At 43.0% G+C, this 17,838-nt stretch overlaps 1 protein-coding gene across 9 annotated transcripts in view; it reads left to right on the top strand.

Moving 5' to 3' along the window:
* PAX2 (paired box 2) overlaps positions 1–17,838 on the top strand; it is a 100,544-nt gene that overhangs the window by 32,894 nt on the left and 49,812 nt on the right. For all 9 annotated transcript variants that reach the window (XM_027878067.1, XM_027878066.1, XM_027878075.1 and 6 more), the window contains exons 4-5: positions 14,512–14,597; positions 16,686–16,805. In XM_027878067.1, coding sequence (XP_027733868.1) covers positions 14,512–14,597; positions 16,686–16,805 — 206 coding nt within the window. The remainder of the gene's footprint in view (positions 1–14,511; positions 14,598–16,685; positions 16,806–17,838) is intronic.

Genomic DNA, 17,838 nt, shown 5'->3' with positions numbered 1-17,838 from the left:
GCTTGCTAAATCCCAACCATATAGATGACCTGACTGAAAGAGGTCATGCATCTTTCCCTGATGGGATATTTCGGTAAGAGGATACAATTGGGAACTCTCTCTGGAAGTTTTCTGGGTCTTTCAGAGTTTTTTCAAAGACTTTGTCTGTATGTGACTGCTGCTGGGCTAAATCCCGATGGCTGAGGAAGGACAGGACAGGCCCAATGCCAGACACATTGTCTGTACAGAGCAAATAAATCCATGTGGCAATGACACATAATCATCAGCTGAAAAATAACCGAACCCTCTTGTTCATTTCCAAGGGACCAAATGTGGTTACACTGTCTTACGGCATTACTGCACAATATCCACGTAAGTCAGAAACCATTGCACAAACTCAGAGATTCACTGCACGTTTAAAATTTCTTAACACATATATTTACTGCTAAATGCTGCTGACACAGAATCCCATTCTTTCCTACATGTAGGAGAGACCCAGGTCAGTTCAGTCTTGGGAATATTGCCAGTCAGTCACCCACAGATCAGAGGCATCTGCTAACTGACATGGATGCCCTTCTATCCATTAATATAGAAAGTCACACAAGAAGACCCTTGCAAAGGCAAGCGTGCACTTCACTGAAGAGATATATAATCATTTATATATCCCTTCACAGATTCAGTCAAATCTACTTGCAACTGCACAGTTTCCAATATAAATTCTTTCATATAATTGTGAAGAAACTTATCCAAAAACGGAAGGTCTTAGAAAAACCCTTGAGTACATCAGAAGGCCCAGACACACATAAACATATCACATAGCCTCAGAAATCTTCTCACAAGTTATTGACAAGTAAGTGGCCACAGGTCCTGAAGCATGAGCTGAGAACCAGCCAGACATGCCACCCTTCGTGTCATACAAGCGCAAGAGACGTACCTTCGGCACTCCCCGCTGGCAGGGAGAGCTTGGGAGTCAAAGGGATATTCTTTTAGTGCATGTGAGCATCTTAAGGAATCACCTAGTGTAAATGATCCTGCCCCAGCAGAGACAGGGAAACAGGAGAAGGACACATTCACTTACAACACTGAAAAGAGGCCATTACCCAGTCAAACAACCCAATCCCTGACATCATTATTCAATACACAGGAGCCCTGAAATGCACACTAACTCAATCACAGAGACACACGATTACAAAATAATACTGATGGAATCAATGAGACAGACATGCGGTCATACAAAGCGCACCCACCCTCGTGTTAATACACAATAACAGCCACCCAACAAGCGAATACAAAACAGTCATTCACGACCACAGGGCAAAACATGGGGCCACACTCTCAAAGGAGACTTGAAAACTCTGGTAACAAAACCCACCCTTGCCAGAGGGGGCTTAGAGCAAAACTTAGGGCATGGGCAAAATCTGGCAGTTGTCAGCCTAGTGAGTAGCAAACAGTAAAAGCCTTGTCGAGCAGCACACTGAGTACATTCATGTCCAAGTGAGGTTGGTGGTCTCCCAGGGTGTTTAGAACCCACAGGATTGAACCCACAGCCATTGAAATAGTCTGGTCCAGTGAAGTGACACCTCTGCTCAATGACCAAAAGCATCATGCAGTCAGTCTTAACACAAGCAGGGGTGCACGACATTCTAGACTCACCAAAACACAAGCCAACATAAGAAAGCAAAAGCCTACAGAATATCAGAAGCAAAACAAGTGTACACTGTGGACAGATGCAAACACTGTATAGCACCCAAAGCCACAGAACCATGTCATGGACATGCTTCTGCAAAACAGCCCAATCCTCTTCCCAAACCACAACAGTACACCCAAACCTAATACAGCACTAGTGTATTTTCCCTTTAGAGAGGAAAGAAGAAAAGTGACACATAGAACATGCTCATAACACCAAAAATAATCAACCATCCTTGTGCCTCGTAGACTGTGCCAGAGCATGCTAACCCAAGCGCTTAAGACATGGCCCAAACAGTCAGTTTTTGTAAATCCTGCATGACCTCCTTGGGAGGGTGATAGGAATCAGACTGTAAGTCCTTTCCCTGGCACAGCAGGCATCAGTTTGTAGCAGGTTGCATACACAAGAATATGATGTTATTGAAAAAGCCAGCAAGGCTGGGGAAAGACTGCTGTCGGTTGTGTGTGCCTTCGTGCATTGTGTGTACAGGAATTCCCCTTCCTCTACCGAGTGCCGCTGCTTGTAGCCATTAAAAAGCCCAGGTCCTCATGCTGGGTGTTCAGTGAGTATTGATTCAGTCTGCAAGCAATTTTAATATTTCTTCAGGGACTTTCCAGCAACAGCACAAGTCATTAATTCACCCTCCCAAATTGCTTATTCAATAGAAGGAACATGGCTCCTGAATAAAGTCCCAGAATTTATGTGACTCACATGAGTCAGGAGGTCAAACAACTGTTATGGAGCGAAGTTAAAAATCCAAATAAAATATTGACACTTTTTTGGGAGTGAGGGGAGGGGGAGGGGGAAGGCAAAGAAAAGGTATTTAAAATAGGGTTTTGTTGCAATGCCCCCAGGATAAAGAATGGAAAGAGATTGAAGACAAGCTGGAGTTTGTAAAATCAACTGGATTTATTGCATATCCGCTTGGCATTTAATAACTCCTTCCTTTCCATCTTCCCCTGCTCTGTTTGTACATGGGGGAGATAAACTCTACACATAGCCAGCCACAAAGTACACAGACGGAAACCCCAAACATGAATACACAAAGGTGGGCACGTGCAGTGATGAACATTACTGTAAGGCAGTGGCATAGCATCAAAAGTTCCTCTCAGGACTCAGAATCTTGGCTGAACCAGATAGAGCCATTCACATATGTCATTACATATGCCCACACTGTAGCAGATAATGTGTGTCCATAGTCTTTGTAAAAAAAAAAAAAAAAAATAGCCTGTGAGGAGAAACTGAGGCACAGAGTGAATTAAAAGAGTCTGCTCAGTCATAGAGCCCATCAACAGGGTAGCTGAATCCAGGTCTCCTGATGCCCAGTGAGTGTTTTTGCTGCTGAAGGACAGTGCCTTTTACAGGAATGAAAACACACAAAGCAACCAAGATTAGACTGCGAGAAGCCATCCGTCTCACAGGAGGGACACACAAACCACACAAAGAAGAAATGCACCTACAGACACCATGCAAGCCCATCCATATGCAGATAGATGCACACACAGATACAAATACATACATGCTTTTACTAAGCTCATTGTTATTCAGAAAGCACCGCAGCTAGATTACACACAGAAGTAGAAACATACCTGCAGACAGACAGACCTGCAAATGCCTGTGTGTACAAATGCACAAGCACATACACGCACACACCGGTACATCAGTTTAGCCTCCTATGGCAGCACGTCCACACCGAAAGAGTCACACAAACTGATGTGCTTCTACAAACCCAGCTTTTACTTAGGGTGGTATCCTCTTAGCTAGCTGCACAGAAATGGATGCCCACACACCCTAAAGTGCATTCTGCACAAACATATTAATACATAGGACTGTCTTCTTATTGCATTATACTGTAGCTGTTTCAGTGAAACCATGCTAATTTTCTACCAAATATCTGAGACTTCTGTAGCCATCAAAAAACATTATTCATTAGCAATTACTCCATAAAAAGCAGTACACAAAAATGTGTGCTAACCATCCAATCAAACAGTACTTGATGGCTTGGGACATTTAAGTGGGCTTTCTTTGTTTTATTTGGGTTTTTTGCTCATCTGGTTGACTTTTTACTAAAGACTTAAGGCAGCTGCTTTCTCTGACTTGAGATTTTCTGAAAGGCAATTTTTCAAGGGCTTTTTTGCATTGTGATAAAAATAATGTTTGACAGTATTTCCTTCCTAAGACATTTGCTGACCAAATAGAGACTGTGGTTTAAAATTCAGCAAGGTAATGAAAAGTTTGAAATTTCCATAATGGCATTTTTAAAATATTAATACTTTTGCATTAAAATATGTTTCTGTCTTATCTCTAAGATTATTTTGCTTATGATAGATTTTGCAACAGCCCTTTAAGAGGCAAAATAGAATCTCTGGGTCACCTTATGCTACCTCCTGTCTTCTTAGACTCCAATGTATTAAAGAGAACCGTAAAGGTAGCATAGATTTTTAAATACCATCACCTATGTCCCTGTGTATTCCTCTACCTATAAATCCTGATTGCATCTGATCTTGTTGAATTTAAGTTAGATAAAAAAATGAAATACATGCTGATTTACAGCTGGAGGCATTCCAATTCATTAAGTGAACAAGTACTTAATTCAGATTAAGGGGACCGTGTTTTGAAATAATGGAACTGGATAAAATCACTAAAATCACTGAAAATATCATGATTTTCAGAAAAAATAGATCATAATTTGCAATACAGTATTCTACTGCAAAAGCCTAACCGGAAAAATTTGAATTATTCAATATTTATATCTCAGGTCTTCAGATAGTGTTAAACAATTGTTGCACCTCTTCTGTATTAACCACAGCTAGTGCCTGTCTCCACGTGTCAAGCACTGGACAAATCAGTCTTAGAGATTACTAAAGCTCACTGGGAGAAAAGTTGCCTGCATGGGGATGTAGGGATGAGGAAACACTTGTGTGTGTGTGTGTGAGGATCATTTAAACTGCTCCTCTTGGGAGGTTGGTTGTCAATTTGGAGTTGTTGAAGGAGTCTCAGCTGAGATGGTTTCATTGACAGGGAATAGGCAACTGGCTTGTTTACACAGGGTCAAATGATGAAATTAATCTGAATTAACTTTGCAAGTACATTGGTTAAAAGTATTAAAACATTGTTCGGGTGTTCATTCAAAATCTGAGTGTCCTAAATTGAATTTAGTTCACTTCATTTCCAAAGTGAATTAAGCTAAACTAAATTAAAGCTGCCTTAATTCTAAACAAGGGAGTCAGAGGTGTAACGTGGTTTAACTAGACAACTTAATTTCACACATTCAGTTAATTCAAATTAGTTATTTTGCATGGCCGTATGTAGATAAACCCTTAGACCACTAACTCCTATGGACAGAAGCTGTATTTATACAGGAGCCAGGAAAAGGGTACCCAGAGGTCTGGGGTAGTCTACTGGCCATTGCAATCTTAGCAGAAAAGGATAGATATAAGAGGCTGGTGAAGGCCCACAGAAACCCATAGCTCTGCAGTTAATCAGATGGATGCCAGATATGTTATTTAGAAATAGAGCAGATCTACATTCACAAACTTACACAGATATGCAAATATACACACAGGTACGGGCCTTATAATATAGCAGGGTTCCCCATTAATTATGTGTCAGTATTCAGATACGTTAGCTATTACATCATGGACATTATAGCCTTGTTACGCATTAGTTCTAGGTGATTATGACTTATTATTTGTAATAAGTGTATGGTGCTGCACAGAAACACCCACATTGCTAGTTGTGTGCTTACAAGTCACACATCTGAACATATTTCCCATTAAACTCTGTTAAAACCACAATGGTTGAACAAATGTTTATTAATTCTTCATGGGGACTGAATACATAATATGTGACCCAAATGTCTAACTCCATGCAGACCTATAGGCAAAGATAAACAAGTATGTCAGTTGTATGGCAAATTAAAAGATAATAAGAACCAAATACTAGTGCACTGCACACACAATATGGACACATAAACATACAGATCATATTCTCTAAACACTAGACCTGAGCCAAGCAGACTGGTTACAAATTTGTCTTTTCATTATGAAAAATGTCTTTGTCCTATTAATATGAAAACTAGATTATCTTCTACAGAGATGGGCACCAACTTGATGCTGGAAGCCTATGTGGCACCCATACACTGAAGTGCTCACCTGTGCCTAACTGCTTTGGGTGGCACAATAAAGCAAGGAATAAATTATACAAGAGCAGTGAGGACTAGAACAGGAAGGGAAAGAGTCAGATTCTCCATGAATGTTTTCAATGTGGTTTTGAATCAGAACTTCAATAAAATTCTACAGCTAGATTTTCAGTGTAGTTGGAACCTGCTTTTTCAATGCAATACAAATATATTATTCTGATTTTTATTCCTTAGCATAGTCTCTCACCTGAAAAAGGTAATTTTAAAGGGGAAAGCCCCCAATTTTTCCATTCTGACTTACATTCTTCTCACAATTTTGTTTATTTCTTTAAAACCCAAGGTAAAAATTAGATTTATCACATTCTCAGCACTGGTTCTGTTTTGATTTTCAGCAAAAATCTTCTAATAGTACGGGGTGCACTATGAAAATTTTCTCCCCTTCTGACCAGCATAAAGGAGGCACACACAATGACACCCCTGTAAAGGGTATCATTTGCTTATCCAACACACGCAAGCACGTACTGCAGTGCAGCACTCTGCAGGATATAGAGATAATACACAGCTAATACACAATGCTGACAAGCCCAAAAGTTAAAAAGTCTTCATTCAATACCCTCCAAAAAGAAGAGACCTGCATAAAATTTGCAAGGCTGTAAATGAGAACGTATTTATTTTTTTTCCTTTGCCTCCAGTTCTGGCCCCTTGGGCAGCAGCCAGGTCCCACTTCCACCTGGTCTTTGCAGCCATGAAAGCCAGAAATATCTTGGTATTAAATGAAAGCAGAACTAGTTGTTTATCTTCAAGATCTGAGGCTTTACACAAAATGCCAGGTATGGCATAACTTGCAAGAGGGTTGAGAATGTTACCTACATTTATCTGATTCCTCCCAGTTCAAGACTCCCTTCCTTGTACACACATGTCTTGTGTTAATCAAAATGAATGTCCACAAGGAATTCAGCACAGACTCCTGAATTTTAATAACTGGAAATGGGCTCAAAGCAAAGCTTTCAATTAAAAGTTCCCATACTCCAGATTAAGATATTTAACCTTGGCAAGTCCATGTGTTTCTGTAGGTCTTCTTAACTCACCTGCTGGCACAGCCGCTGTTCTGACAGCTCCAGCCCGTGCTGCGTGGCAGTCACCGGTGTGCTGGCAGTTCACGGGGCTGTACCCTACGCCAGCTCCATGCTGCTGCAGCAACACTGCTGGCAGGACCCAGGCTGGCCAGTCCGTAGGTAACAGAAGATGCCACTCTGAACTGCAGTCATTGCCGTGTAGGCGTACTCAGAAAATGATTAATTCCTAAGAGCTCAAAAATTTCTGGGCCTTTTCATGGCAGAAATGTCTTGCTTGTGAAAGGGACTTAGCCACTGGTGATGCTTCTCTCCTGCTCTCTTCCTGTGGCTTGTTGGTTTTAGCCTTTTGTTGCAGAGATTATGAGTTTGGTGAGGGGGAATGGTAGGTCTGTAGCTGCTGGGATGGATACTTTCATGGATGCCGTGACTTGAATGTCTGTTCTGTGATTGCCTATGGTATTAGAATTTGGACTTGATGACCCACGTGGTTCCTCCTAGGCCTGTGTTTCTACATCCAAGAGCAGCAGAACTCTTTTTGTACTATAAGATTTTCTTAATTCACCTTAAACCTGGGATGTCAAACAACTAGGATCAAGTTTGCTTCCAATATTTTGTTGTCTGTATGACATCTTCTAGATGTTTGGATTTTAATGAATTTCTGGGAAGAAAGCCTTCCAAACGTGAACTGAGTGTAATAAAAGTAGAAGCACCTGCCTGAGGACATTTCTCTGCTAGAGTCACTGCTTGACTGCAGCTCGTGTAGATAAACTTTAGCCAGCTTTAAGCCAGCCAGCCTGGGTCCTGATGGCTCTGTAGCCACACCTTTGCACAACACAGTAACTACTCAAGCACACCTGTTTCCCAGATGAGAAAATGTTTCCTACAGGCTAATTCAGCAATTTATTCTGGGAAGTCAGCTTAGGGACCCTGTACACCCAGGGCTGACCATTGTCAATGCCATCAGCACCAGGGGCATGAAGTTGTGTGTTACTGCTCACAGAATGAGGTGTCAGGCCACCCCCCTGCCAGGCAGATCTCCCACTCCCAAAAGACAGGCATCTTCACCTTTCTTTCCTTCTACCCCTCTTCCTTATGTCTGGACTTGTACCGTGTAGCATAGGAGAAGTGGAATGGGCTGAGATCTGCTAGAAGCTGAACGTTAATGCTCTGCTCAAATTAAATGAAATAAAACCATATGGTGTCATCATGGGTCACTGATTTAAAACAACAAAAAAATCCTAGCTCCTCTCTAAGCCCTTCAGATAGTAAAACTGATGCTGTGAATCGTTGAGTCTTCTTAGAGTGCAGCCAAGAAATACAGTGAGAGAAAAGGGCAGAATTGAGCTTTCTCTCCTGTTAGTAGTGAGCAGGCTGACCTGGAACAGAGTGGTACTCTTTTCCCCATGTCTGCAGGCATGTTGTCAGTGTAGCTCCAGTGAAGTTGATGGACCTACACAGATTAACAGGAGATAAGGAGTCAAATCTTCTCACAGAGGGCTGGGATTGTGTTTTGAGATACGTAAGGCATCTCCATTTTGACCTCTCATCTGTTTGGAAGCTTTGGGAAAGCAGAAAATCCCTCTTTATGCACCTTTTAGGACTATCAATCTAATCAATCTAATTTATCTGTCATACTTGTGCTTATATACTCACATAGTATACATGGTCACCCTTCTCTTTCCTTTTCCAAAAGGCAGGGAGAAGAAAATGGAATTTTCATGACAGGAGAGAGTTTGAATGTGTGAATACTGCTTGTGACCCCTGAATATGGCAGGGTTTGAAGGCATTCTGCTGCCTTGGCAAGGAGCACCAGAGCCTCAGGCCAGCTAGTGAGGAAGCTGAGTCTGCTGCTCCTGCCAATGTCAGCTGTTGTTCTGAGGGTTGTAAGTGTTGCGGTAGATTTTGAGAGCAGTAGAAGCTACTGTCCACCCCCTCCACCTCCTAGCAGAAATTATGCTGTGGCTTTTGGGGGGCAACTGCAGCTCTGCTCTTCCCAACTACATCTGCTGCTGCAAATTCAAACACGACCGCCAAAGCCTGTGCAGCTGAAATACAATTCCTATTGCCTTTGCCTATTTCCCTTCCCTTCACATACAGCCGCTGTCAGCAGGGTACATGTCACTTCTGCTTCAAGCAAGAGAACGAAGCCAATACTGTGCTACAGCTCGCTGAAGCACTTACTTGGCCCGTTATTAGAGAGTCTGAGCCCTTCACTCCTCCTTCCAGCTGTCCTCACTGTGCCCCAGGTGGCACGGCAATGCTCCTATCTTCACACTTCAGGCAGGAAACAGAGCACAGAGAGAAATGCCATTTGTCCAAACTCTTGATGAGAGAGGTCCATGACAGTGCAAGGAACTGAAGCCCTTCCCTAAGTCGGATTAGGCTCTATCAGACTTTCTATTTCCCTTCCTTCACCCCCAAATCCCTTGGCTGTTTTTCCTCACCATGTTACAGAGCTTGCATTTCGTTTTGAACTTTGTTTGTGCAAACAAGGCTTCCCCCCCACCCTTTCTTTTGCTCAACTGTGAATTCATCTGTGTTTCAACCTATGCACAGAAATATAAAACTGTCTCCTATTTGAACCAAAGCCACGTTCAAAGCTCTTAATGCCCGTGCAGCACCAATCTGCCGCTGCGATATTATTGACTCCATGGGGGCTGTCACCAAGGACCCCAAAGCTGCCTCTTCTCTTTGATGCCAACATCACTGGGATGGTCTCAAGCTCTTTTGTAGGAAGCAATCTCATGCAAGGAAGGTATCGCTGTCTCACTGAGCCCTGCAGTGTCCCCCGCAGGCTGCTGTGTCTGTACTGCCGGCACAGCCCGCGGCTCAGCAGCACAGCCCCGCACTAATTAAGCGGTGCGGCACAGCAGGGTGTGAGTGCGTTGGCCATCACAGCCTCCTCTGGACACACTGCAGAGAAAAGGCTGAAGCTTCACAATGTTAGCCTTCCAAGAACCACTTTAATTGCCCAGTAATGCACACCCTGGGGTCTTGTAATGTGCTGCTAATATGGAGCATTTAAAATATGAATACTCCAAAACAAATACAAGGAGTTTGGTGCTCTGCTGAGTGTATCTTTCCACTATGAAAAATAATCTACAACGAAGGAATATGGTGAAAGTGAGGATACCAGTGCTTTCTGAAATCTACCAGGGTCTTCTTGAGGCAGCAGGACACACCACATCACTCTTCCCTTTGGTGCAACATCACTGTTCTTCCAGAATTTAAAGAATAGCTAGGCTAGGACTCCAGATGATCCAGGCCTACCTCACCTCCCTCTGATCAGCCCTAGTATAACTTTTTTATTCGAGATAATGTCTGAAGACTCTGAGAGCTGTAGTAAGAGAGGAGAAACCTTAAAGTATATTAGGTTGGAAGAGAGTTTGGACAGAAATGTCAGAGAAGCAAGGGAAGTTTACTATGATCTCTTGTTCTTTCATCCAATAATTTCTGGACAGGTGTAGAAAGTGATTTTTTTTTACTTGTTTATTTACAAAGACTGAAAGTTTTGCTTCTCAGAAAAGACTCTGGCGTAGCTAATTTTGACTTCTAATATTTCTTTCTATGTTCTTGATGAGAGCTTGTTACAACTGTCATACTAGGAGAGAAGATTTTTGTCTGTCTGTATTCAGAATCAGAAAAAGGAATTGCATTAAAACTGACAAAAATAATGAAACAGAAATCAAACATTGGAAATTCACGATCTAATGCTGAACATTTAGGAAAGTAAAAGGCATTTGGAAACAGGCAGTTGGTTTCAGCTGGTGCTGTATGTAGTATTAACTCTAGCAAGAGTTACTACAAGCCAACTATGGTAACTCATGAATTCCAGGAATGGATGTATAATTCACAGTATGATACTATGTATTGTAATGACATTATATGCCATTACTTAAGATAATATTGCATATTAAATTCAGATTGTGAAATGAAGTTCAGTTGCTTTACTGCAATCAAAGATCTATAAATGTCCTGTTGCTGAAACTTCAGAAGGTTATGTATTAAATCTGCTTATATTCTGAAACTCAAAGTAGGCAACTTGGGCAAAAAACCTCTTACTGGAAAATGAAAAATGGGAATTTACAGTAAGTACTGGTTTATATTCCTAATTAAATAGAAATGCTGTTACTGGAGTCACTGACTGTGATGGAATTAGAGTAGGGATGAATTTAGTCCAAAGTGACAATTTCTCTTGGAGAAAAGAAAGATGTTTGAAAATATGGCATTTATCTCAAGAAAGCAGCACTGCTAACTGGTGTGCCAGGACTTGTGTCCCTTCTACTTTTCGAAAGGGCCAAGAAAGTGGTCTGCAAAAATACTTGTCTTTCTCCAGTGTCTAAAGGCAAGAACAAGCCATCAAAGACAGCGAGAGGTGATTGAGGTTTTGCGACCCCTTATACAGCAATAATCCAGAAATCCTAGATTTGAGGCAGCAGAGCTGGTTTAGTGCATTTTTCATTCTCTGGCAAGGGTGAGAAGCTTTTAGCAATCCTGAAGTTTAAAGACACCATTATTATGCTGCATTTGTTTCTACAGGACCGGGTCAGCTCTGTTCATCTTTCATCTGCTGTTTCATTAGGTGGTCTTGTGTAGGACAGGCTCACTCGAAGCCTCTTAAGGCAGCAGCAGTGATGCCTTGCTATCACTTGTTTATCACTGTCCCTAAGTGAATCGACCCAGGGGGATGCACTGCCATGTACTGTACTGAGCATTAGGATCTTGAAATTTCTCTTTCCTTACAATGCTAGAGTTCAGTCATGACTTCAGGCCAAAGGAACACTGCCAGGGAGAGCCTCTTCATGACCTGCCTCTTCTTTTAACCATAAAAAATACCTTCTCCCTGAGACCTCATTAGGTCTGTGCATTTGATGCCAAGAATTATTTGACCCAAGCCACTGGAGGTGTCACAATCAGAACTGCTCCCCTCTGTTCACATTTCCAAGCACTTTCTTTTGACATAAAACCAGTTTCATTCTTAGGAAGGGAATTTTTGAGCAAGCCTTTCACCTCTGGGTCACTAGCTGAAATCTGGCCCTGGCTGGTAGTGACCGAAAATCATTACCAGCTGACAGCTACTTGGTGAAATGAGCTGGTGAGCCTCATTCCAGTTCCTAATGGACACTTTTCAGTAAACACAGTCACAGCTGGCACTAACTGGTGTTCTTAGCCCATGGACTGAATGTGGAAGAAAACAGAACTTTCCTCTTCATCCCCTGCCTGGGTTTTTGGTGTATTATGGACAGGCATTTTATACCTGCAGTGTTTCACAGGCTGTTTTTACTCTAAATGGCTTTTTGAAACTTTGCAATTTCCATGCAGCATGATTCAGCACAGCCTGATCTGCCATCTCAGTATAATTAGACTCATCTTTTGGTTCCCCTCAGTAGAAGCTGAGCTGTCTGATGCCATCTCCCAGTACCAATGGTGCGTCTGATGTCATATCTCAGTATGAATGGAACCGTCTGATGTCACCTCAGTGCTAACAGGACGTTTTATAATATGTCATCCAAGACTGCAGGGGAAATCTTCTAATCCATTCACTATGCTGCACTACAGTAGAACATAACATAGTATAATGTGTAGGTTAACTTAGACACCCTCAGGCAGGTTTTGGATAGACGGATGGATGGATGGATAGATACATTTATACAAAGTATACATACATTATATCACTCTATTGATTTTTAAAAAGTTCCAGGACTGCCTAGCTATAATGAGATTTTTGAACTTTGTGTTGCGATCAATGAGGGGAATATTATTGGCCTGGAGAATTGATATACCCGCTCTCTGTGGTTTGTTCTTCTCCTGGACTGCCCCTGCCCCCAAGGTGTACGATTCCATCAGACACTTAACCTCTTTTACAGTGTCATCAGGCTAAAAGGAATCTAATAGTGACACGGGACTTGTGCTCAGCACTCTGGCACTATTGCTTTCCTGTCACAAATAATTTATAGCTTTCTATTTCCATCCCTTTGCCTGCACCCCATCCCCTTTTTCTGTTTCTCTGGACTGGGGGAAATCAATAAACTCACACAACCAGAGTGGCACTTCAGGGGGTTTTTAGGGGGAATGTGAGAGAAGAGGGAAAAAAAAAAAAAGGCACCTAAAAGAAGAAAAAAAGTTATATTATTTGCCCTAGCACAGACTTTTCAGACCAGCTCCTCAGCTAGTATAAATAGCATGACCTCAGAATTTGGCCTTGAGGCCTTCAGACATCTTCTGTATAAGTCCTCAGCAGCTATAGATTAGGGCATCTGGTACCAGTTATCTATATGGGGTGAGGATCTGGATCTCCATCCCCAGTTAGAACCTTGACATTCTCTGTCTCCAGCTATGTCCCAGGCAGCCTCTCTGCTGCTCCAGCTACTGCTCAGGCTTCATCATTTTCTAACATGCTGAGGTGAGATGTTCTCTTTGTTTTCCTAAAAAGGTTTCACTCTCAGGAGTTGTGCTTTTTCAAAATTGCCCTCCCAATGTCACTGCCTATCTCTATCCATACCATACAACTCACTAGCCACACATTTGCTCTTTGAAGTTTTGCCAACTTATTCTTTAGAATGAATTTATATATGGGAAGCTGTCATGTGGGCAGGGAGAATGTGCTATTTGCTTTCACTTTCTGAAGAGATTTCAGAAAATGGGTAGAAAATAAAGCTAATATAATGCAGGACTGAGAGTTCCAGAAACTCGGGCTGAAGAGCATCTGCAGCCTTCACCCTAACCGGAGAGGCTGAAGAGAGGAGAGGTTTGTTTTAATCTCAGAAAGAAATTTGGTCTCTGTGGCCTCCACAGGTCATGGCTTATTTGCCAAGTTCCTTGGTGAAACAGTTGTTCCTGAGTCACAGACACCCAATATCTGCCAGTAGTCAGGGACCTTGCCAGTCAAGTACTAGTGATTTTCTTTCACCACTGACCTAACTTGGATTTAAACCAGTGACCTAGAGGTGAAAGATTTCATGTAACAAGAAACAGAGCACTAAATTACAGTTCAGTTTGTTTTCATTCTGAGCTATATTATGAGATTTGTAGCATCTTTTTGAGTTCCCATGCTGTATTCATTCACCACCTGATAAACACCAATTTTTGACCTGTTTGTTGTAACTTCTTCCTGGTGATCTCTATCCCTCGCTACTCACTACTACAGATGCCTTCTGTTCTTAACTTCTCATTTATGAAGGGCAAGGGCTTCGGGCAAGCCTTCCATAAGGGCATTTGGTCATTCAGAAAGGTATTTTATAGGTAGACAACAAAATTAAAGCTACATCATTTGTAAATCCAGCAATTTCTGTATTAGCTGCAAAGACTGCCTTGTGATGATGCTTGCAGATCAGACCATGAATGCTAATGCTGTTAACACACAGGAGATCCTTGCTCACTCACTGAACACCCTCCTTATGCAGTGAACACCCAAGTTTGAGATGAAGATGACAGAGCAGAACTAGGACAATCTTTCAAGAACTGTACCATTAAAGCAGTAGAATCAGGACCACAAGAAGGCAAATGGAACCACTCTGCTGCACCCAGAGCTCAGACTGAGTCTTCAGGTTCTGATAGTTGGGACTGCGGGTATGCAAAGACACAGAGAAGTTGCATTTGAGTTCTGAATGTGTTTTGCTCTTTTCCAGGATCATCAGAACCAAAGTTCAGCAGCCTTTTCACCCAACACCAGACGGGAGTGGGACAGGTGTGACTGCACCAGGACATACCATTGGTAAGGAGACTGGCATGAGGGGTGGTGACAGGTCAAGTGGAAATGGAGATGAGGCTCAGTTGAGGGAACAAAGTCTGACAAGCAGATGCTAAGCAGAGCAAAAGGGAGGAGGGAGTGGGGGGAAAGAAGCCTCCATGGAAATCAGAGGTTTCTCTTCTTCATTTTCCTTATTGCATTGCAGAGAAGGGAATCATGGAGAAACTAGCCCAAGGTAGTGGTTTGCTCAAGTGATTCTGCCCTAACATCCATTTCGCATTCATGCTCTCCTTCATCTCCCTGTCAAGAAGTATTTAATGCTGTGCTGTCTAAGCATGAGCCTTTTGTCTCCTCACTCTGACTCTCTTTCCCCCCTCTTACTCCCAATTTTTCTTCTCTCCTTTCCCTTTGCTGGAACTGGTCCCTCCCTTAGAGCTAGTAATACACAAACATGGGTAAGATATTCCTGTTGCCTCACAACTAAGTTCTTCATTGCTCTAGCTCAGCAGTCAGGTATGCCATGGGTGTATTTCACTGAGAAAATGCATTTTTTGCTGGGGGAGATGTTTTGCTGGTTTATCGAGGTGAGCAGAAGATGGAGGCTGTAATAAAGTGACCAAATGTCTCCTAGTCTATTTAAAGGTACTGTGCTAGATGTGTGATGAGGTACTTTTCAGTCTGTGGGCTGTATGGTGGATATGTCTGCTGTTGCTAGCATAGCTTTATCTAGTGACAAGTCAGAGCTGGAAAAACATGCAGTGTTCTGGGATACTGTGAAATACAGTAGCTTATTTGTGGCCTAAGACACTGTCTTAGATTCTGTTGGTTATTGAGAACCTGCTGCTACACAAGGATTTACTGGAAAGTACTGGTCTACACAGGACAGAGCTGGTAGATATAATCCTGTACACAAATGTTATTGGGGAGTACAATGGAATTAATGGGCCAATATAGAAGAGCACTTCTGGATGCCCTTATAATCTGGACTTGCTCACTGGACTTGGAATTACTGATCACAACAGTCGGAGTAGGCAGATATTATTCCTTCTTGGAAGAGTAGTGCAATGTCTAGGGAACGCAATGGCTGAGCTGGGATGGTGAGCGTGAGTGCTTCTCCTAGAGTCTCTCACTGCTCTGGGATGTACTGGGAAGTATGAGTCTACATTGGATAGTGTTGACAGGTTCTGCTCCATCCTGGAAGGCTTGTATTGGAGGTCTTGATTGCTTCAGGTCAGTGCTTTATGAGCTGAATGATGAAGTGGTCTATGAGAGAACTGGGTATTCTCTCCAGTACTGGGACACACTGGGACATATTAGGCATGCCTGCTGGATGCATAGTTCTACCAATTCTGTTTTCTGAAGGCCTGATTATCAGGATGTGATCATTTTTAATCTGAATAACTCGTCATTTCTGATATATTGGAAATTCATGAGCAGTCTTGGATAGCCCTGAATGGCCGCAGGATTCTGCCTGTTGTACTGACCTACACTGGTCAGTACAAAAGGAAGTCCTTAGATTTTCACTTATCTGGGTGGTAGTATGTATCACCAACTCACCAGTTGTTCCCTCACCAGGGAACAGAATCGATTAGCTCAACACTGAAGTGCTTCTAAGATATGCTAAAAAGGTAATTTTTCAATGAGTGTTTTAGGTGGGCATGGAAGAGGCTGGTCTGCCTAAGACAGAACACGGGCACTCTTGGTGAAAAAGTGCTGAGAGGACATGATCTGGTAAAATATGGATGTACTATGAAGTCACTAGAGAATGTGGCCTGTGCAGCATTTCACTCAGTTACACTGGCATGCAATGGGAAGCCTGCTCTGAACTGGGATGCAACAATAAGGTTTAGCTTCTTGATGAAATACACTTGCTTGTTATTAATGGCCCTGTCCTGGAAGGCTGTGGAGCTACGGTATAGAAATGGACAAGCAAAGCTGGGATGCAGCTTTGCTGAGTTGCAGCAGAGTGAGTCCTTCAGTGTGAGGGACTGGGAGTCTGCTTAGTGCCCAGGCTTCACAATGAGGCTGGTGGCGTGCATAGCTTTCAGCTGGGTATCCCTGAGTGCTGTGCTGCTCTCCTCATGGCCCTTTTTCCCTTTTCCTTTTGTCCAGTGCCCAGCACAGCATCCCCTCCCGTCTCCAGTGCCTCCAATGATCCAGTGGGCTCTTACTCCATTAACGGGATCCTGGGGATTCCTCGGTCGAATGGCGAGAAGAGGAAACGTGATGAAGGTAGGGGGAGGGGAGAAGCTCATCCTCCCTTTTATATTCTTTGTCCCCATGTACAGGCTCCAGTTTCAGGCCAAGGTTTGCAGCTGCTCCAGGGGCTAGATCAGTTTTAGCAACAGAGACCAGTTCCCCGCCACTGCCCTGCTGGCTTGGAATGCTCTTCTTCCGAGGCCCTTTCATGACAGGCTGCGTCTCCAGACATCTGCTCAGCAGGCAGAGAGCCGTCTCCATTGCTGGAGCTGATCCCAAGTTCATTCACTGCTGGAAACGGCTGGAACTGAATTCCCCAGGTGCCAGCAGGTGCCCGGACTTTGAACTGTGGGTAAACACGGTTTCCCCGACTCACTCGTTTTCAAACAAAATGCCACCTCGGAGAAGCACCAGCAATGTGGGATTTATCTTTCATTCCCCTTGCAAAAAAGTTTCTGCCCGGTGATGTGCCATGAGCTACATTAGCTGGTGATCACAAGGGCCCAGTTTTCAATGGGTAGCATCTACCACAGCAGAACTGTCATGCTTGCAACAGTCTGAAAGCAGAACAGGAGGTCTTCTGAGTACTGTGACCCTAGGGTTGTTTTCTAGGTCTTTCACTAGGGCTCTAAGGAAATAGTATTAAGCTATTCTCCTTTTGCTTCCTACATTGTTGGGAAGTACTCAGGGCAAAGTGGATCCTGAAATGAATCAAAAGCAGAAGCCTCAGGTCTAGATAGATTGAGTTAGGAGGGGTAGGTAATGTCTTGGTGCTCTTACAGTGGCTTTTAAACCCTTTTCTTTAAATCTTCCTAATTTGATTTGTTCTAAAATTGAGGGCCAGGACATGAACTTTTCTCAGAGTAGTGACTGACCAGTTTGTTGGGTTCAGCCCTGACTTCAGTATGTTGTGTTGCTTGTTGCATGGAGGGACCTCTTAGCAGTGCAGGTAGCTCAGTGTGCTGTGTGTGCTGTAACCCCAAGGCTGTGCAGTGCAAGAGAACATGAGAGTTGCCCGTGATACGCGGTGAGAAGAGAAAGCTCTCCCGAGAGAGATGCTGCATTC

Source organism: Empidonax traillii, unplaced genomic scaffold, assembly GCF_003031625.1.
Source record: "Empidonax traillii isolate 1590-97213 ecotype Southwest subspecies unplaced genomic scaffold, ASM303162v1 scaffold38:size1800464, whole genome shotgun sequence".
Lineage (NCBI taxonomy): Eukaryota > Metazoa > Chordata > Aves > Passeriformes > Tyrannidae > Empidonax > Empidonax traillii.
The sequence above is the reverse complement of the archived record's forward strand: the minus strand, read 5'-3'. Positions and strand labels throughout refer to the sequence as shown.